The sequence below is a fragment of the Primulina tabacum genome, chromosome 14 (genome assembly GCF_025594145.1).
Source record: "Primulina tabacum isolate GXHZ01 chromosome 14, ASM2559414v2, whole genome shotgun sequence".
Classification (NCBI taxonomy): Eukaryota; Viridiplantae; Streptophyta; class Magnoliopsida; order Lamiales; family Gesneriaceae; genus Primulina; species Primulina tabacum.
This window is the reverse complement of record NC_134563.1, coordinates 1,448,733-1,467,009: the sequence shown is the minus strand read 5'-3', so window position 1 is coordinate 1,467,009 and position 18,277 is coordinate 1,448,733. Positions and strand designations below refer to the sequence as shown.

At 34.1% G+C, this 18,277-nt stretch overlaps 2 protein-coding genes across 3 annotated transcripts; one reads left to right on the top strand and one right to left on the bottom strand.

Annotated features, from left to right (window-relative positions):
* Positions 1-8,041: 8,041 nt before the first annotated feature.
* LOC142524805 (putative E3 ubiquitin-protein ligase WAVH2) lies at positions 8,042-11,217 on the top strand. Of its 2 annotated transcripts, none has more exons than XM_075628906.1 (2): positions 8,042-8,131; positions 8,822-11,217. In XM_075628906.1, exons 1-2 carry the CDS (start codon positions 8,111-8,113, stop codon positions 10,598-10,600), a joined length of 1,800 nt encoding a protein of 599 aa, XP_075485021.1. In that variant the 5' UTR covers positions 8,042-8,110; the 3' UTR covers positions 10,601-11,217. The 2 variants fall into 2 exon arrangements, with proteins under 2 accessions (XP_075485021.1, XP_075485022.1); XM_075628907.1 differs by lacking the exon at positions 8,042-8,131 and adding an exon at positions 8,138-8,424.
* A 2,328-nt stretch (positions 11,218-13,545) lies between these two features.
* LOC142525423 (uncharacterized) lies at positions 13,546-14,709 on the bottom strand. Its single transcript, XM_075629711.1, has 2 exons — positions 13,954-14,709; positions 13,546-13,870 (listed from the first exon to the last, which is right to left on the bottom strand). Exons 1-2 carry the CDS (start codon positions 14,549-14,551, stop codon positions 13,851-13,853), a joined length of 618 nt encoding a protein of 205 aa, XP_075485826.1. The 5' UTR covers positions 14,552-14,709; the 3' UTR covers positions 13,546-13,850.
* Between the last annotated feature and the right edge of the window lie 3,568 nt (positions 14,710-18,277).

The following is an 18,277-nucleotide window of genomic DNA, read 5'->3' as shown; positions in this document are numbered from 1 at the left end:
AGATCAATACTGAGTTAAGTTTCAATATTCTATATGGGTTTTAAGTTTTGAGATAATAATTGGGTTAATTTCAAGATAAGATAAAATTAGTATCAATTCGCATATATTCAGTGCCGACTTAATTCAACTCACTTAGGTAGATTTCGACGCCATCCTGATGATGAACTGATTAGCTAAGAGCCGTGCAATAGTAGATGGCCAGAGTAAAAATGTCAAACTCTGAACCCCAAACCAAGAAGAAATCAGATACCATGGCGATGCCAAGGAACAGAAATGCATTTTTTTCTGTTACCCAGAATTGGGAAGCCATAATATCGGGAGAAGTTGTTTACCTAGCAATGGTGAACAAAGTGCAAGAAAGAGATAAGCTGAAATTGGAAGATATTCAAGTAATATGAAAAATTTCAGACGTTTTTTCCAGAAAGTCTTCTTGGAATGTTCTCGGACTAAGAAGTAGAGTTCGAGATAAATTTGGTACCAGTGATGCATTAATCTCCAATAAACTGTACCGAATGGCTCCAGATCAAGTCAAGGAGCTAAAATAATAACTCCAATAGTTGTTAGACAAAAAAAATGGATTAGGCCAAATGCATCTCTATGGGGAGCCCCGGTCCTATTTGTAAAGAAGCATTATTAAAGTATGAGATTGTGTATAGATTATAGAGAACTCTATAAGATCACAATCAAGATAAATATACTCTTCCAATAATAAACGGTCTTTTCGATCAACTTAAATGAGCTACAGTCTTCTCCAAACTCGACCTGAGGTCAAGCTATAATCAGCTAAAGGTCAGAGCAGAAGACACCCCAATGTCAGCATTCAAAATAAGGTCATCAGTGGAACTAAGAAAGTAGAGGCAATTCTAGATTATCCGAAACATAAGAATGCAACCAGAAATTAGAAGCTTCTTTGGATTACCAGGCTATTAGCGGAAATTCATCGAGGGCTTCTTTTCAATAGTCGTATCACTGACGAGACTCGTACAAAAGAACTATGTTCAACTGAAGAGAAAGATGTGAAAGAGCTTTCAAACATTAAAGGAGCAGCTAGCATCTACACTAATGTTGGTATTATCTACTGAGGACAAAGATTTTACCATCTACAGTAAAGCATCAAAGGAATATATCAGATGCGTACTCATGCGAGACAGACAAGTCAACTGAAGCCGCATGAGCAAACCTACGCTACTCACGATCTCGAGTTGGCAGCAATGATCTTTGCTTTAAAAATTTGGAGACGCTATCTCTACGATGCCAAGTGTGAAATATTCATAGACCACCAAGCCTCGAGTATTTGTTCATGCAAAAAGAATTTAAAATGAGGTAAAGAAGGTGGATAGAGTTACTCAAGGACTATGACTTGACAATAAGCTATCACCCCAGCAAGACAAATAAGGTTTTCGATGCTTTAAGTCGAAAAAACATGGGTAAGATAACCCTAGCATCACTCTCCGTGCAACCATGCCTTCAGAAAGCAGTCAAGTTAAAATAGAGTAGAGACACGACACTAGAGAAGTTCAAAGGACAAGTCATGGAAATAAAGTTGTCAGATTTTCATCTTGACCTAGACAAAATCCTTGGGATGAGAGGACGATTATGTGTGCCAGACATCAACAATCTTCGATAAGAAGTGATGTAAGAGGCTCATAAGTCAACATTCCCAATCCATCCATGCAGTACAAAGATGTATAGGGACTTGAAAGAAAGTTTCTGGCGAAGCAGAAGTAAATAGAGGTCGCCGAGTTTATATCTAAACGATAAGTATGCCAACCAGTGAAAGTCGAGCATCAACGATTGGAAGGACTACTGCAACCATTAAAATCCTAGAATGGAAATGAGAACATATTTCCATGGATTTCGTTGTAGAATTGTCAAAGTCAATACAGAGTCACGACATGGTACGTATAATCGTAGATAGACTTATAAAATTTGCGTACTTTCTACTCGTCCGAAGGAATTATAATATTCACAAGTTGGCTACTCTATACATGGATAACATTATATGGCTACATAAAGTGCCTACCATCATAATGTCGGATAGAGATCCAAGATCTGTGTCACGTTTGTGGTAGAGCTTTCAAGAAGCCATGAGAACAACAGTTACTCTTAGTACGGCTCATCACCCTCAAACTGATGGCAAAACAGAGAAAATGATTCAAACCCTAGAGAATGTGGGAATGTGCAATAGACTTCAGTAGTAATTGAAGTAAACATTTACCATAGAGTTCGTTTACAATAAAAATTATCACTTCAATATTGGGATGACTCCATTTGAAGCCTTTACGGACGGAAGTGTCGATCACCACTGTACTGAGACAAAATAAAGGAGACATCCATGACATGCCAGAACTATTCCAAGCGATAATGAAAAATTGGCCATTATCAAAGACATACTCAAGGCCGCATAGGACCAGCAAAAGAGTTAGTCTGATCTTAAAAGAAGACAAGTGGAATTCACAGTGAGTGAAAAGGCTTATATAAAGGTCTGATCAATGCAAGGAATCCTTAGATTTAGTAAAGCTGGAAAAGTGAATCATCATTGCGTAGGACCATTCAAATTCTGGATAGATTGGCACGTTGGCTTACAAAATAGCATTGCCACCAGATATATTTAGAATCCACAATGTATTTCACAAGTCCAAACTAAGGAAATACATCCCGAACCCAAGCCATGTTGTGGAAATTGAACCGTTCATGATCAAATGTAACATGGGGGAAGAGCTGAAATATGAAGATGTCTCTATTCATATTGTGGACACCAAGAACCAAGTATTGAGACGACGTATCATTCCTTACGTCAAGATGCAATGGTCAAAACAAACAGAACGAGAAAACTTCTTGGGAGTTTGAAGATAAAATGCACAAGCAATATCCCTACCTTTTCGAAGGTCAAGCCGACTCAAGTTTCGAGGACGAAACTTCCAATAAGGAGGGAGGGATGTGAGAACCCCAAATTTTGGGAGTGCAATTTTGAAATATAGACTTGTATAAGAATTTATTTTCGAGTTATAATAAATTCGAAAATATTAAATAATACATGGTATTGGAAATTCCAAGTCAATAAATACATGAAATTCAATATTCAGTACAAATCGTGTATTAATTTCGAAATAAGGCTGGATATCAATCAATTTGGAAGGAAATATTACACACAAGGTAGATTTTCTCAACAAGGTAGCATCCTAATATTTAAGGAAGGAGTATCTCGATAATTATGGAATAATTATCGCGAAATTATGGAAGACATATCAATCGAATTATAGTAGGATTTTTACATCACCCTTATAAATAGGAGGACCCTCTCATTCAGAATTTACATGAAATTTTCGAGTTCCTCCCCAAATTTTCAAAATTTTGCTCCTAAAATTCTGCACGAGTCATCAAAATTCTGTTCAAGTTCAGAAATTTGTTTCTCTCACTCGGGTGCTCGGAATCTGATCTCCACCGTTCAGAATATGCTTTGATATGTTTCGAATAACATATCAAAACTTCGAAAAAATCCAACGGTTAGTTTTTCGTTTATAGCATTTGCAAGAAAACTGCCCAGATTTTAGGCGAGATTTCAGCATACCTACGGTTTTTGTTCATAAGCAAGTCAAAAAGACTTCCAAACCCGATCTTCACCTTTCATAATTTATATAACGTACTTGTGAACGTACTGTAAAAGTTTGAGCCCGATCCAACGGTTCAATAAGGTACAAGGAATTTTACAAGACGGCTGATTTTTCGGTAGATGTGTTGTTGCAGTTTCGAAACATGATTCTTCTATGGTTTCTGAGTTCTTCACGTGTTCTTCCAGTATAAGGTAAGTGGGCTTGTTTTAAAATATGTTGCGTATGAATTATTTCGTTTTCGAAAGTTTCGGTTGAGCACCTTCATTCTGTTTTTACGTCTTTTTGTGAAATTTTGGTACGTTTTTACGTGTTGGCACTGTGAGGATTCATTGAAAATGAGTGGGAATCCCAACATATGGCCCTTAACGGTGGGATAGAACCGTTTTATGGCATCGTCCCCTTAGAGGATTAAAAATTAGGGACTGATATCAGTAAACCATAGAAGGTGAAAGAATCGCAGTGCTGTTATGATATGAATATAATGATATGTTATGGAAAAGTATGATATGTTTATGTGTCATTTTCGAAAATTGTGTAAATATTTTATGTTGTGCTCAAACGGCCTCCACTTGCTGAGTGACGACCATATCACTCACCCCTTACTCTACCCTCCCCAGATAAATCAGAAGAAGAAATAGAGAAAGAAGAATCAGACACCAGTTCTTGGATTGATAGTGGACGCATGAAGAATTTTAATTAAGAATATGTTATTGTGAGTTTCTAATCCAAGATATAAACGCTTCCGCAGATTTTTATCGTTTTCAGAGGTACTATTGTAAAGACGATTCCATTTTTATGGTATTTATGATATATAAACTGGTTTTGGTTTATGCTGTACTACGAGGCTTGTTGTTTAGCAATTATGTGATTGTTGAATAACGCCGGTGTCAACTAACCCCAGTCTCGGGGCGTGACATGTTGAATCTTCTTTTGATACCAGAACCTATTTTCTATTTTGTCAGAATAATTATATTTTTTGTCATGTAACTTGAACATGTTTTATTTTGGTCTTGTTAACACTGAATTTACATGATAAGTCTTATAACATGCACGTTTTTTTTTTCGTTTTTTTTATTTTTTTACGGAAGTCCATCGTGCCAGTCGAAAATTACTCATGTGGTGGATTTTGACATTGACATTGACATAGATTTTTAGAAGAAAACTTGCATATGTATCGTGTTTTTTTAGAATATTATGTGGCCTTCCAAAAATTTATTTCAGCATCTGTGGTCACTACATAGGCAATTTCTGGTCAAAACATGCTGAACTCGGAATCTAGAAAGAAACAAAACTGGAAGGAAAAAAAAACAAATTATATGACTAAAAATATAAATTCACTGTTGATAGAACCAAAAATTTATTTCAGCATCTGCGATCACACCCATTTCTTAAAAGCCTAACTTTTTTGCATGTGGTCTCTTTATTTTTGTCTATTTAAATAACTAATGCTTCAGGGCTTCCTTTGTATTATTTACTCTTGTTTCTTTAAGAATCATTCGGTTTTTCCATTGATTCTCGACAACATATCATAGTTTTTTTGATAAAACAACTGATAAAAGATGCAACAATCTCCTCAAATAATGCCATTCGAGTTGTTTGGTTCTAATCTAAAATTATAATTATAAGCATGTACTTTTAATGAAAGATATTTTTTAAATCTGTTTAGTATGTGCTAAAAGTTTTTTTTATTAAAAAAAATAGATTGAAACATGGTTATTTTTGTAATATCTTAATATTTTGCTCCACACAGTTCATGGCTTCATGCAACTCAGTCCATCTTTTGTCTTGAATCTTGATAACAACTTCGTAGCAGTTATTGTATGCTTGGTACTATATATGGATCTATTTTATCCTCAATCTCTTTAATATGTGCTATTGTATAGTAATAATTGTTTTATATGAATCCAATAATTATTGTTTTAAAATCAAAATATCATTGTTTATTTCAGTTCTAAACAATAAATGAAATTTTAAAATCAAATATAAGTGATAGCAAATGATGGTAGTCAGAGACGGATTTATTCAAGGGTTGTACTGGGTTGTAGCCTACCCTTTTTTTTTAAATTTATCTAAGTAAAAATCTCTTCTTATGTGCCCAGTCCAAGGCCAGCCCAAATAATTGATCTGTTTTTTAAGTCAAAAGTTGTGGCCCGTGGGCCATTGCAAGTATAGATAAGTAAAAATATCTTCCTATCATTTTCTGCTTGATTTTTTTTAATCTTCCGACAGACATTTTTGTTAGTTTAATTTTTATTATTGATGTCATATTTTATATTTAAAATTTTAAAAAATCGATAATTGGACTATGTTTAGATAAGTAATTTAAAAAAGATTTTAATGTTTCATTAGTGGAAAAAAACTTAAAATATTTGTTTGGAAAAGTTTTTTTATAAAAATTTTTATAAGATGATTTGTATAGATTTTTCGTTTTTTAATCGATCGACATTACTTGAATATTTGTTTATGAACCATTGATTCTTGAATATTGATTATTTGTTGTTGAGTCATTGATTGACTAGATTGATTCATCTTGTTTTGACATTACCTGTGTCTACCGCCAGTACTGAGCGAGCTTTTTCAGCAATGAAGCATGTGAAGACGACACTTTGCAATAAAATAGAAGATGTCTTTCTTGCCGATTGTTTGACACTCTATATTGAACGAGATTTAGCTAAACATATAGATGTAAAAAAATTCTATTATAGATGAATTTTATGTATTAAAATCTCGTAGGACACAACTTAGTTGAACAATATAATGTAATTTTTTTAAATAATATATAACTTATTATATTGAGTTCAAGCTCAAACTCATATTCCTGGATCCGTCTCTGATGGTAGTTAACTATAAATAAACACATCAGTGCAAAATATCGAATGATAAATTTCTCAACAAATCTAAGTAAAATCCAAAACGTCGAAACAAAAATATTAGACTCGATCCTGATATATTAAGTTATCAGATCATCTAGTAGAAACGAGTCTGTCATGAAATTTCAACCAAGCCGGAAAACACTGTGGAGTGAATGATAAGAGATACCATAAGTAGCAGAACTGCAGAAACAAACATGTAATAGAATAGTATCACAACACACACAAAACCTACAAAGAGCCAATTGTATAACAAAGTGAAAAAAGAACTCTCTAAACACACAAATACATGCATATTAACAGAAGCCAACAACAAGTAAAGAAAACATATACATAGACAGAACTATAAATAGAGTGGCCCAATATAGAAATGGACATGCCAATTATGGCTCTGAACTTTTCGAGCCGGTTCAATAAATATATGAATCGTATTTTTGAATTTATGGAACTCGAATATGTCCGAACTTTTTCCGAGCCGCTCGCGAGTTTTAATATTTTATTAATATAATATAATTATATCTTAAATATGTATAAATTTCGAGATTTCGAACTTTTATTATCGAACCTTACTATCCGAACAATTGTTTGAATAGCTCGCGAAGATTTCGAGCCGAACTCGGTAAAAAAATTAAAAACCTTCGAACATCGAGTTCAAACTCAAATACACTTAATTCGAGCCGAATTCTAACCTTAAATTTTTACTAATATTTGGTTCGATTTGATTCGTTTACAATAACCGAACCCAAATAGAGAGAACCAGAGGCATAACATGGGATAATTTGTTAAATGATAGAGAAAGCATCTTCTTCTCCACCAATTTTAGTTAGTTACAACCCAAAAGGCATAACATGGGAGAATTTTGTTAGTAAATTATTAAAGTTCAGAATTTGTAGATGGAAAAAAATAAATTATTAGTAATTCAATTTTTAATTATTTAGTGTAAAAACAGGGATATTTAATTAGTTATTCAAATTTTTATTATTTAGTGTAAAAAAGAAATATTTAAAAGATAGAAATAAAATAGTGTGTAAAAAACATGGAAATTTTCAGATTTTTTAAATCGAAATATTAAATTACTAGAAATTCATTTTTTTAGTATCTAGTGTAAAAACATGAATATTTAATTAGTTATTCAACTCATATTTATAATAAAAATAATAAGACAAACATTGATATTTAATTACAATTCAAATTTTTAGTAGTTAGTGTAAAAACGATATTTAAGTAAATTCATAGTAAAAAAAGAATTCAAAATATTAGTATTTAGTGTAAAAACAAGAATATTTAATAAATTGTTCAAATTTTTAGTATTTTGTGTAAACAAAGGATATTTAAGTAAATTCATGTAAAAACATGGTTATTTGAATTTTTTAAGATTTAGACTTTAGATTACAAACATTTTAGATTTTGATGGAAATAAGAGATATTTAAGTAAATTTTATATTTAGATATTAGATTAGATGAAAATAGGGGATATTTAAGTAAATTAACCGATTAGAAATATATATATATATATATATATATATATATATATATATATATATATATATAACAGAAGTTCGCGGTTCGCACACAAGATTTTCACTCCCGCTGCACGATCAGAAACAAGCCAAAGACGAGAATTCCATGGGTTCTCAAGCAGATAATGTAAACTTTTCTGAATGTTACTGATTGGGTTACTTATTTCTTCTTTCCTCTTTTCTTTTTACCTTTCTTGTTTTGCGTTTACTTGACATGATCATGTAGCAAAATTCTTGATTATGATGGTTTACTTGGGTTTATAATTCACTGGTTCCGATTCTATTTGTTGTGATTTCCTGGATGGATCGTAAAGATTGTATTTCTACGTGATTAGATTGGTTTTCTAGTTTTGTAGTAGTTACATAAAGGGTCCGTATGATTTCAAGACTCCATTTGATGATTAATTCGTTGTTTCTCCGGTGATTTAATATTTACTTTCACCCATGTTTATGTATTTGTAAGATTCTCGACATTTTCATTATGATGGGCTAATCTCTCAAATGCATTACGGCGATTGACTTAACTTTATTTGAAATTTTTTCCTGGTTATGTACAATTTGGGAGTTGATTTCTACCATTGGTTCTTTGTTAACAGAATTATTGATGTAACACTGGGAGAATTTCCAAATATGATTTCTGCAACATATTCTTGTTTGAGATTGTACAATGTGTTATAAGTGGTCGTTGACAGTCAGTTTTGCCTAGTACTTTGCGTGCAAAAGTACTGATAATTTATGGTTGTGAGTTTACCTTTTGAAATCAACTGTTATGTAGAAATTAATATTCACGTACACTTAATCTTTCATTTTGTTTCAGAAAACATGTGCCATTTGCTTGGAGTCTATGGAATCGGGGCAAGGCCAGACCTTCTTTACTGCTGAGGGTGCTCTTTCCTTCCATTTTAGCTGCGTAAGCAACAGTGTTACATATGGCAATTACCTTTGTCCTGTTTGTCGAGCTAAATGGAATGATCTTCCTTTGGCTGTTCCAAACTCTAACACGAACGTTGATAGGATTTTCGCTCCAAATCCGGTCGCTCGTGTTATGCATGAGCCAAAACTGATTCTATTTTCTGATGATGAACTGCCACCTTTGGTCACCGCTGATCCTGTGTCTTCTGCTCCACCTGCTGACCCACAAAATATCAGTATCAAGACCATTCCGGAGCGGGTCGCTGTAGCTTCTTCGGAATCTGTTTCAGAATTTTCTGTTCTTGTTCAAATAATAGCACCACCGGAGGAAGACTTACGTAACACTCCCATCGATCTTGTTGCTGTGCTAGATGTTAGTGGCAGCATGCATGGATCAAAATTGGCACTCCTGAAAAGAGCTGTTGTCTTTGTGATCGATAGGTTGGGTCCTTCTGACCGACTTTCGATCGTGTCATTTTCAACTCGTGCTCAGAGAGTTTTATCCTTGTGCAGAATGACAGAGGATGGGCGCGAAAATGCTAAACAGTGTGTGAATTCACTTTTGGCAAGTGGCTGCACCAATATTTTAGAAGCTTTGGAGATGGGCGTTCAGGTTCTTGAAGAAAGGCGGTACAAGGATCCGGTCGGTAGCATCTTATTCTTTTCAGATGGAATGGATACTTGTTACCGTGGCACACATTTTCCACGTCCAGGACAGCCTCCACCTTATCTGCATCTATTGCCTGCTTCTATCTATCCCGAAAACCACCGAGGAATGGGAGATCATGACCAAAAACCACCATTTCCAGTTTACACATTCGGTTTTGGTGCAGATCATGACCCTCTTTCACTAAAAGCCATATCTGATGTATCAGTTGGCCATTTTTCTATTGTCAACTCTTATGAAGCGGTGGAAGATATTGTTGGTCTCTGTATTGGTTTTCTGCATTATGTTTTAGCCCAGGAGCTTTGTTTAATAGTGAGGTCTGCATCACATGGAGTCCAAATTCTATCAATATCTTCAGAAAGATATGCAAGTAGTAAAATCTCTAACAAAGGATCACAAGCTTTAATAAATTTTGGGGATTTTTTTTGGGAGGAGGAACAAGATTTTATCGTTAACTTAACGGTCCCTGTATTTTGTAGCGTTGGAGATGCCGAAAATAATTTGATTACTATGTCCCTTTTGGATATTACATGTTCTTACATATCAGTAGTGTCAAACGATATGGTACAAATTGATGGTGACCGAGTCACCATACGGAGACCGATATTTCCAACCCCTCTGGAGACGACAGTAAGTTTGAAAGTTGATGAGGAAAGGAACCGTGTCTTGGCAGAACAAGGCTTCATTGAGGCTCAAGAAATGGCAGAAACAGGTGATTTAACAGGCGCACGTGCTCTTCTATTGAATCGAAGGTCGACCCTTCTTGCTTCAGCTTCTGGGCAGGCAGGTAAGTGTCGGTGGCTCTTAGCCAGAATGGAAGAGATGGGGAAAAGAATGGAAAGTAGGGAGTTGTACGAACGTGATGGCAGACCCTATGCTCTTTCAATAATGGGATGGCGTGCCTATCAAAAGGCCATAGCCAGAGGCAGCAGCGTGCACGGAGCAGTGGAATCAGAGGGTTTTCTCTGTGGTTGTGCTGCACCACAAGGTCATGGTGAGCAAATCTCTTCAACTTAGCAAGAAAGGGAGCAGCCCTCCAAGTAAAGAATGAGTCATATCCGTGTTTTGCTCAGTTTTCTCTCCCAAGTTGTGTGCTTGGTAATTGCAGTTTTGATGCAATGTACAGGTTCGGCAATAACTAATTTTGTTCTGTTTTCTTAGATGCTTTTCTTGAAACTGGAAGATGATAGTTTTTAATTCCTAGGATTTGTGAAAATAGTACTTCAAAACCTGATGAGTTGCTTGCCTTTGAGAGATTTAGTTTACATAAAAGCTGGTATGACTTGTGAATATAGCCTATCATTTCTTATGTGATATTTTTGTTTACATAATGTGAGTGTTTCTTGGTATCTCATACATCTTCATGTAAGTTGCAAGAACTCTATGGTCATTGGTAAGTGAGTTTTGAGCTTGTGAATTGTATGGCTATCCTTTTGGAGCTTTCGAGATGAATAAGATGTTTGTGTCGTATGGCTGGCTCGAAACCATTGAGGACAGAAAAGTGATGTTGAAGTTCATCGGTTAAGAAGTTTTAACCGAGAGAAGGAGAATCATGCTTTGTCATGGAACCTTTTTAAGTTCTTTATTCTTTATCATTTTAGTTTACCATTAGTTGATTTATTTGTAAATTGTTTGATGGCTTCTGTTATGCAAATTCAAAGTTGTAAACATCGGTTTAGAAAGGCATACATAGTCAAATAATCTAATTTATCGATCCGTAGTTCTATAGAGAGCAAGAAAATAATCTCTCATAGTCTTATGGTACAATAAAAAAAAATTATCAATCGGTAATGAGTGTTCGTTTTTTACAACATTTGGGTAGGGTGGAGTTTATTGGATTCACCCAAATGGTAGTGGCGGTATTGCTTTTTCAAATAACTAATTTTTTAAGTTTGATTCAAGTTTAGAACATCTTAAATTTCATACGAATTCATTTTTCAATTTAACTTCTAACAATATCAATATTATTATCTTCATCCTTGGCCTGGAATACTATTGGATTTGTACATGTTAAGAATGGAATTTGGACCTAACTCAATCCCAGAAGCCAGCTAGCTCAAGGGGGGAGAATTGTCCAAGCCCATATATACAACTCCCAGGTTATTTATCCAACTGACGTGGGACAATTAACACACCCCTCTCACGCCCAGGAATGAACATCTGGAACGTGGAGTTTACAAATGACCCAATTTTTTTCTCAGGACTGAAGCAAAATTCTACATTTTTTTCTCCAACCTTGGATTTGGGGATGCGGATAAAGTTTTCGGGTAGCCCTGACTCCTAAATATGTGGTCCTTTTTCCCAAAAAGTGAGAATCAGAAGTGTAGGTTCGATACCAATGACTTACGGATTGATTGACAATAAGACTAAGTTTAGAACGAGATCTCGATTTCGATTCGAACCACTCTCCAGCTAAAAAACGGATAACTTGGGCTTGGTTAATACTAAAAATGGACTAGAGACTTTTCTCTATCCAATTTGACAACCAACAGAATTTCGTACTGAAACTAAAATAAATTTATTAAATATCATTGTCTTAAAATGTATGTTGACTTAGTCAATGCAATGAAACACCAAATCCCAATCCAAAAAACAATGGTTTTCCCACGTCTTCTCTTCGAAATTTGATAAGGTTCCCTCGGAAAAGAAAGTCTTTTAGTTAATTTAATTTCACGCCTAAAGTTTTTGTTATATTATACTTGAAATTGTACATGTCCAATGTAAATATTTATCTAGATGGGTTTGAAATCAAAATATTTATTTAAATTTGATAACATTGAAAAATGAATGCAGCCAAGAGAGTGAGAATTTCAAATTTATCCTTATTTTTCGTCAAAAAAAATACAATAGATTTGGGAAATCCAATGCACATAAATCTATTGATCTAAACACAACTCATGTTTTCGAGTAGTTTCAAAAATTAGTTTATATATAATCAAATTATTTTTTATCAATTTTTAAAATAAAGTAAATAAGAACATAAGTTTCCCAACTTGGGATTCTTGTTCGACTTGAAAAGGCACCCGGTTTTATACTGGTCAAATCAATCACTTTAATAACGCGTTGTACGCCTCGAAGGCTTTTTTTTAATTTTATCTCTTGGCGTTCAAGATCTTGTTAATCAAATAGATACGACTTTGCTTCGTTGCAAAGTAATCATATCAACACGAACACGAACCTCTCTCTCGTCTTTTCTTCCAAATCACATGTTTTCCCCTCTCATTTGTTCATTCTTTATATGGAACGTTATTTTTTTTTGTTGAGTATGAACGAATCATTTTGTCCGCATACCAAACTTTGGAGAGAAAAATCGGTTTAAAATTTTCACCATTTTTTTCAAGGATCGAATGGACTCGTTCTCCATCGCCGCCTTCGGCCTGAGAAGAAGAGCAGCTGAAGGTGTTGAACCACCCCGTGTACGGAGGAGCCATGAGATGTAGAAGAAAATGGCAATTTATTCAGTCGCTAATACATCTTAAAACCGGATCATTTAATATAATAATAAAAATAAATATAATTATATAATAAAAAAATTAATAACAAATAAATTAGTCACTCAATATTTTTTAACATTATTAATATTTTATATATTGAAATATAATTGTAATTTTAATTTAAACTTCATCAAATTAATTAAAAATTAGTTAGTATAAAATACAAATTGTTAATTAAATAGTAAGATTAACACACACACACACACACACACACACACACACACACATATATATATATACACTCGTCCTCAAAGAGGCATCTTTTAGCAGTGATCTACAAAGATAAGAGTTAAATTGATTGAACGAGCTTTTTAACTCAAGTATCGATATCATAAGAGAACATTTTTCAATGAAATAAAATATTAAAACTGTAATTCGAAATTCTATTACTAAAAATTGTAATCTAAACTTTAATTTGGCTCAAGCTAATTAAAACTATATAAGAAATTAATTACATACGCTTTTTTGCACTTAAACTTCGATTTTAGGAGTCTAAAATTGCATGGATTATCCATTGTTATTTCATAATCATATAATTATAACAATATAACGGCCAACTATGCTTGAAAGTCATTAATTGCTGATGAAATGGAATATGAACAACTTCTTGCTCCTTAGTCTCATTGTTTCCATTAATATCTAAAGGGGCTGAACTGAAACATTTCTCCAAAGGATTCAAAAACCCGTCTCTCATTGGTTTCAACTTCGAAATAAGTTTGGTGGATTGGATACCTTCATGATTCAGGTATCATTTGGTCAGTCGTAATGAAAAGTCAAGCGCCAGCAACCAATTCTAAGACAAGAACGAAACAGTTTGAATTTTAGCATGAAAAAAGATGAGAGAGAAATTATTAATCATTAAACAGCTAAAAGTACCTAGTTCAGCAGGGGACACCATGGTTTCCAGGTAGATTTCTGGTTGTATTAACAACCAACGAGCGATCTCTTCCGGATATTCAACAACTCTATAAGTGTCATCGTTCACATTGCAACAGACTACACCCCGATTGCACTCCAGTAGCAGTTGCCCATCTGGAAGCCTGCACATTGACCTTAAGTGTAGCACATTTGAAATGGCCAATTTGAAAGCAATGTTCCAAGTGTCGTCCTCCCACACCCAGATTTCCCACGTACCGAAGTCTTCATTCAAGCAACACCAAGTTAAACAGGTTCCCATTGATCCCAGGCAGCTAAATTTGGTATGTTCTCTGGGGTTCTCCAGTCTTCTGTGCATCTCTGTCTCTGGATCAAAGGAAACTATGTATTGATTTTCAACCATTTCCACAGTTTCCTCAGTTCTTACTGTCCAATGAAACTTATTGGCCACGAAAACGATAACAAAGTTTTCAGGAATCACTCTTTCCTCTACCAGACCATTCAAACCTCTGAAACTAGCAACTGATCTCCATGAATTAGTAGTTGCCTTGTAGATGAAAGCCAAATACTCAAAGTCATTCACATTATAAAGGACCATCCCGAAGTACTCATTCAGAAGCTCCCCGAATCCGAACCCACAGCTAGCATCGTAACTTCTAATTGGATAACCTACTAGGTCATTCCAGGACGAGGTTCTTTTAACCCCTCCTGTTGTAGGGTTCCACAAGATTAGATGTTCATCATTACAATGGAGACAAAAAAACTATATTAGAAATTAATTAAATACGCTTTTTTGCACTTAAACTTCGATTTATCTTTTTTTTTTTTAAATTTGTTTAAAACTAATTTTTTTCATTGTATTTAATTTTTTATTTTAATTTTATATATAATAAAATTTATAACTTAATTAAATTCAACGGGGTCGAGCTCGACCCACCTCGACCCACGACTCGACCCAATTTTTTAAATGAACACTATTTAATTTTAAATTTTGACAACTGATAACATTTTTGTGTTTTTTTTTTTCAAATTTACTTCTCCACTAAACTCAGAAGGAATCAATTCTTTGAATGTAAGTTAACTTTAAGATCAAAATATGTTGAGATTTGTAAGAAGATTGTATTATTTTTGAATGAGAAAGAAATAAAATATTTGGTTCCAGCATACATAATTGGGTAATTTAATTATATGTGCTAAGGATTATAACAATTCGAATTAATTGTTATAATTTTTTATGAGTAGACAAAATTATGACAGTGAATGTAATGAATTTTGGATAATATATCGTAAACGACCTTTACGGTTTTCATTGTTAGAGTATTGTTTGTTAACGAGGCTAAATCATTCAAAATTTTATCCTGTGATACCCGAGGAAGATGAATTTAGGTGGAGGCATTTTGGTGGAAGAGACAGTATAGGTTTGGGGGATGTCATAGTTAGAATGGAATGAGTACGAGAATGACTTAGGGGAAGAGATAGACTTAGAGAAGTTGAAATTGGCAAGTCTTTTGTTCGTGGTAGGTGTATTGGGTAGACAAAGAAAAACAAAAATGATACAGTGGATTTAGAATGGATTAGATTAGTTAATAACTTTGATAGTTTTATTAACTATCCATGGGGTAGAATAGCCTTCGAAGACTTCGAAGAAGTACTCTATGGACTTAGAAAAGATCTATAAAGTAAGTTCAGAAGCTATGAAAATTTGGTCGCACGCCGTGAGAATGATCCAGATTTCAGTGGGTGCGGTAGCTTCCATATAAGTGGATATATTTATCGTTTACAGTTAACTAAATACTGTTCATTATATGAAATATAGTTGTTTTTTATATCATACTAGTAATGTGTTTATTTTTTTGTGCTAGATTTTGGCCTATGAATATTTTTCAGCAATTGCTGAAGTTTTCGCTAGACAGTCGGGAAGGTCCCAATATATCGATACCTCGGATGTGTCATTGGTTGACTAGGAAATGGAATAAGAACCATTCCCCTTCCATTGATGATGTGAACAAAACTTTTAAAAATGTATATACCAAGGTAAATACGAAAAATTCATTTTATTTATTTTTTGTATTATCTAATACATTTTTTGTTAACTTTTAACTAATTTTCATGTTTAATGTTAATGATTAATATAGGATATTTTGGGGATGCTCATTTCCACCACAGAAGAGCTGTTGTAAGTGTATTATATGACTGGCGATTTTGTTGATTCTAATAATGTGACAATCAATCCCATTATAGAGTTGATTTGCGATGATTTGTATGTATTATTCTCTCAGATTATGGCGAGACATCAAGGCGAACACATGAAGAGACTCTATTTATGAGAATGAATGAGGTGGATCCAAATACACCACTTGTGAGCGATCCGTATTTGACTCGTGCTTTTGAAAAAATTTCGGGCCATAAGTTAATATTGTTCACAGTTGAGGAAGAGTCAATGACAGATGAGGAACTGCATAATCTTTTTATAAATGATATGATATCTATGTCTTTTGAGAAGAGAGCTAAAATGTTCGCAAATAGATCATGGGCTCGAGTAAGTGCTGAGATTAATTCTTGCATGGAAAGACGAGGATATCTAGGCTGTACTCGTCCTACGATAGAACGTGGTTTCTTGAATTGGGGACACCTGCTTGATGATTGAATGAGACAGTAATTTTTTTTTTGTTTTTTTTGTTTATTACATTGAGTTAATAATTAACATATTTCACTTTATCACTTTCAGCATATTCAAAAATGTTATCGAGGGTTACTCTAATTACAAAGGACGTACTCACATTTAATGTCACATGAGCTGTCATTGATGAACGTCGATTTTTCATCAGCTGGTTTCGAGTGTTTTCAATGAGAGCGGACAGAATAATATAGAATGCTTGATACTCTATGTGAGACAGAAATTGACGAGTGGCCAGCTATTCCATGGAATAAAACCAAAATAATTTTGATATCCTTTCATCTTCCGGGACATTGGGTTTTGTTAAAAGTTTTGCCTAACATTAAGAAGATCACAATCATGGATTCAGACGCAGCGTAGACAGGTCGGGCAAGATATTACTTAAACTTATTAACCCTTTGTCTTTATGCTTCCACATATTTCGGGTGTCAGTGATGCTTCTGAAAGATGGAGTATAGTTAGGCCATATAATTTTCCTACTCAGAAAATCAAGTTAAATTTTTTATTTTGAAAATTATTATTTCATTATTGTTTAGTGTATATCAATGTACATTTATGTTTGTTTTTTATTGCAGCGGTGAATGTGGAGTTTACTGTTTAGCGGCAGCAGCTTATACCATGTTCAGAGAAAATGCCTATCAACTGAACGATGAGAAGATTGAGTAATTTAGGCATTATTATTGTTGTTGTATTTGGGATAAATTATGGTCATTGGATTAAAACAATTATATGATACTTTATATTGATTTTTAGTTAAATTTATATGATCCATTTAAGAAGTTTTGATTAGAGTTTTGCAGTTTCAGTACACTCAATCTATTTTAAACAATGAAAACAATTCATTGGGTCGAGGACGGGGTCATGTGGGTCGAGCCAGGGGTCGAGTGGGTCGAGCCACACAAAATCTCTTAGGCCAGACCCGCTCGACCCAATTTTGGGTCGAGGGGGTCGAGCCTAAGAGATTATGGGTCGAGACTCGACCCATTGACCCATGGAGATGGCTCGACCCACGCTCAGGGCATGAGTAATATAGAGGCTCGACCCATTGAGATACAACAAACATTCCGTTCATATGGCTCGAGATACATTCAGCAAAGTGAACATGTAATGAAATTTGTTATGAATATTTTAGGTTCTATTGTTATGAAATTTGTTAAGAATTTAGTCGAGTAGAAATTAAACTCACATTGCTAGAATAATGATACATTCTTTTACTATGTCATGAATTTTTTAACTAACATACTTACATTTAACTCATATTAAAATATTTACACAAATAATTTTTTTATATATTTACATTTTAATTATATATAAAGTGAATTATATATTACAACATTATCAAAACTCAAAATCCCTCTACTAACTCGACCCAAATCGACCCAAATCGACCCAAACTCAGCCCAAACCCTAAACCCTAAACAAAACCCTAAAACAAACCCCAAACACCACCACTCGACCCACTCACCACCCACTCGACCCAAAATCGACCCACTCACCACCCACTCGACCCAAATTTAAAAATCGACCGCACACATTACAATCTTGTCCACTCACCACCCACTCGACCCAAAGTCAAAAATTAACCACAAACATATTACATATTAATAAAATCAAAACGATTGTCTTTAAATTCAAACAAATTACATA

What these genes read in the sequence shown, in the direction of transcription:
- LOC142525423 (XM_075629711.1), bottom strand. Translation starts at nt 14,551, where the DNA reads ATGGTCCTTTATAATGTGAATGACTTTGAGTATTTGGCTTTCATCTAC. An exon ending in GGTGTCCCCTGCTGAACTAG is followed by an intron (nt 13,871 to 13,953) that starts GTACTTTTAGCT and finishes TTCTTGTCTTAG; the next exon opens with AATTGGTTGCTGGCGCTTGA.
- LOC142524805 (XM_075628906.1), top strand. Translation starts at nt 8,111, where the DNA reads ATGGGTTCTCAAGCAGATAAT. An exon ending in TGGGTTCTCAAGCAGATAAT is followed by an intron (nt 8,132 to 8,821) that starts GTAAACTTTTCT and finishes ATTTTGTTTCAG; the next exon opens with AAAACATGTGCCATTTGCTT.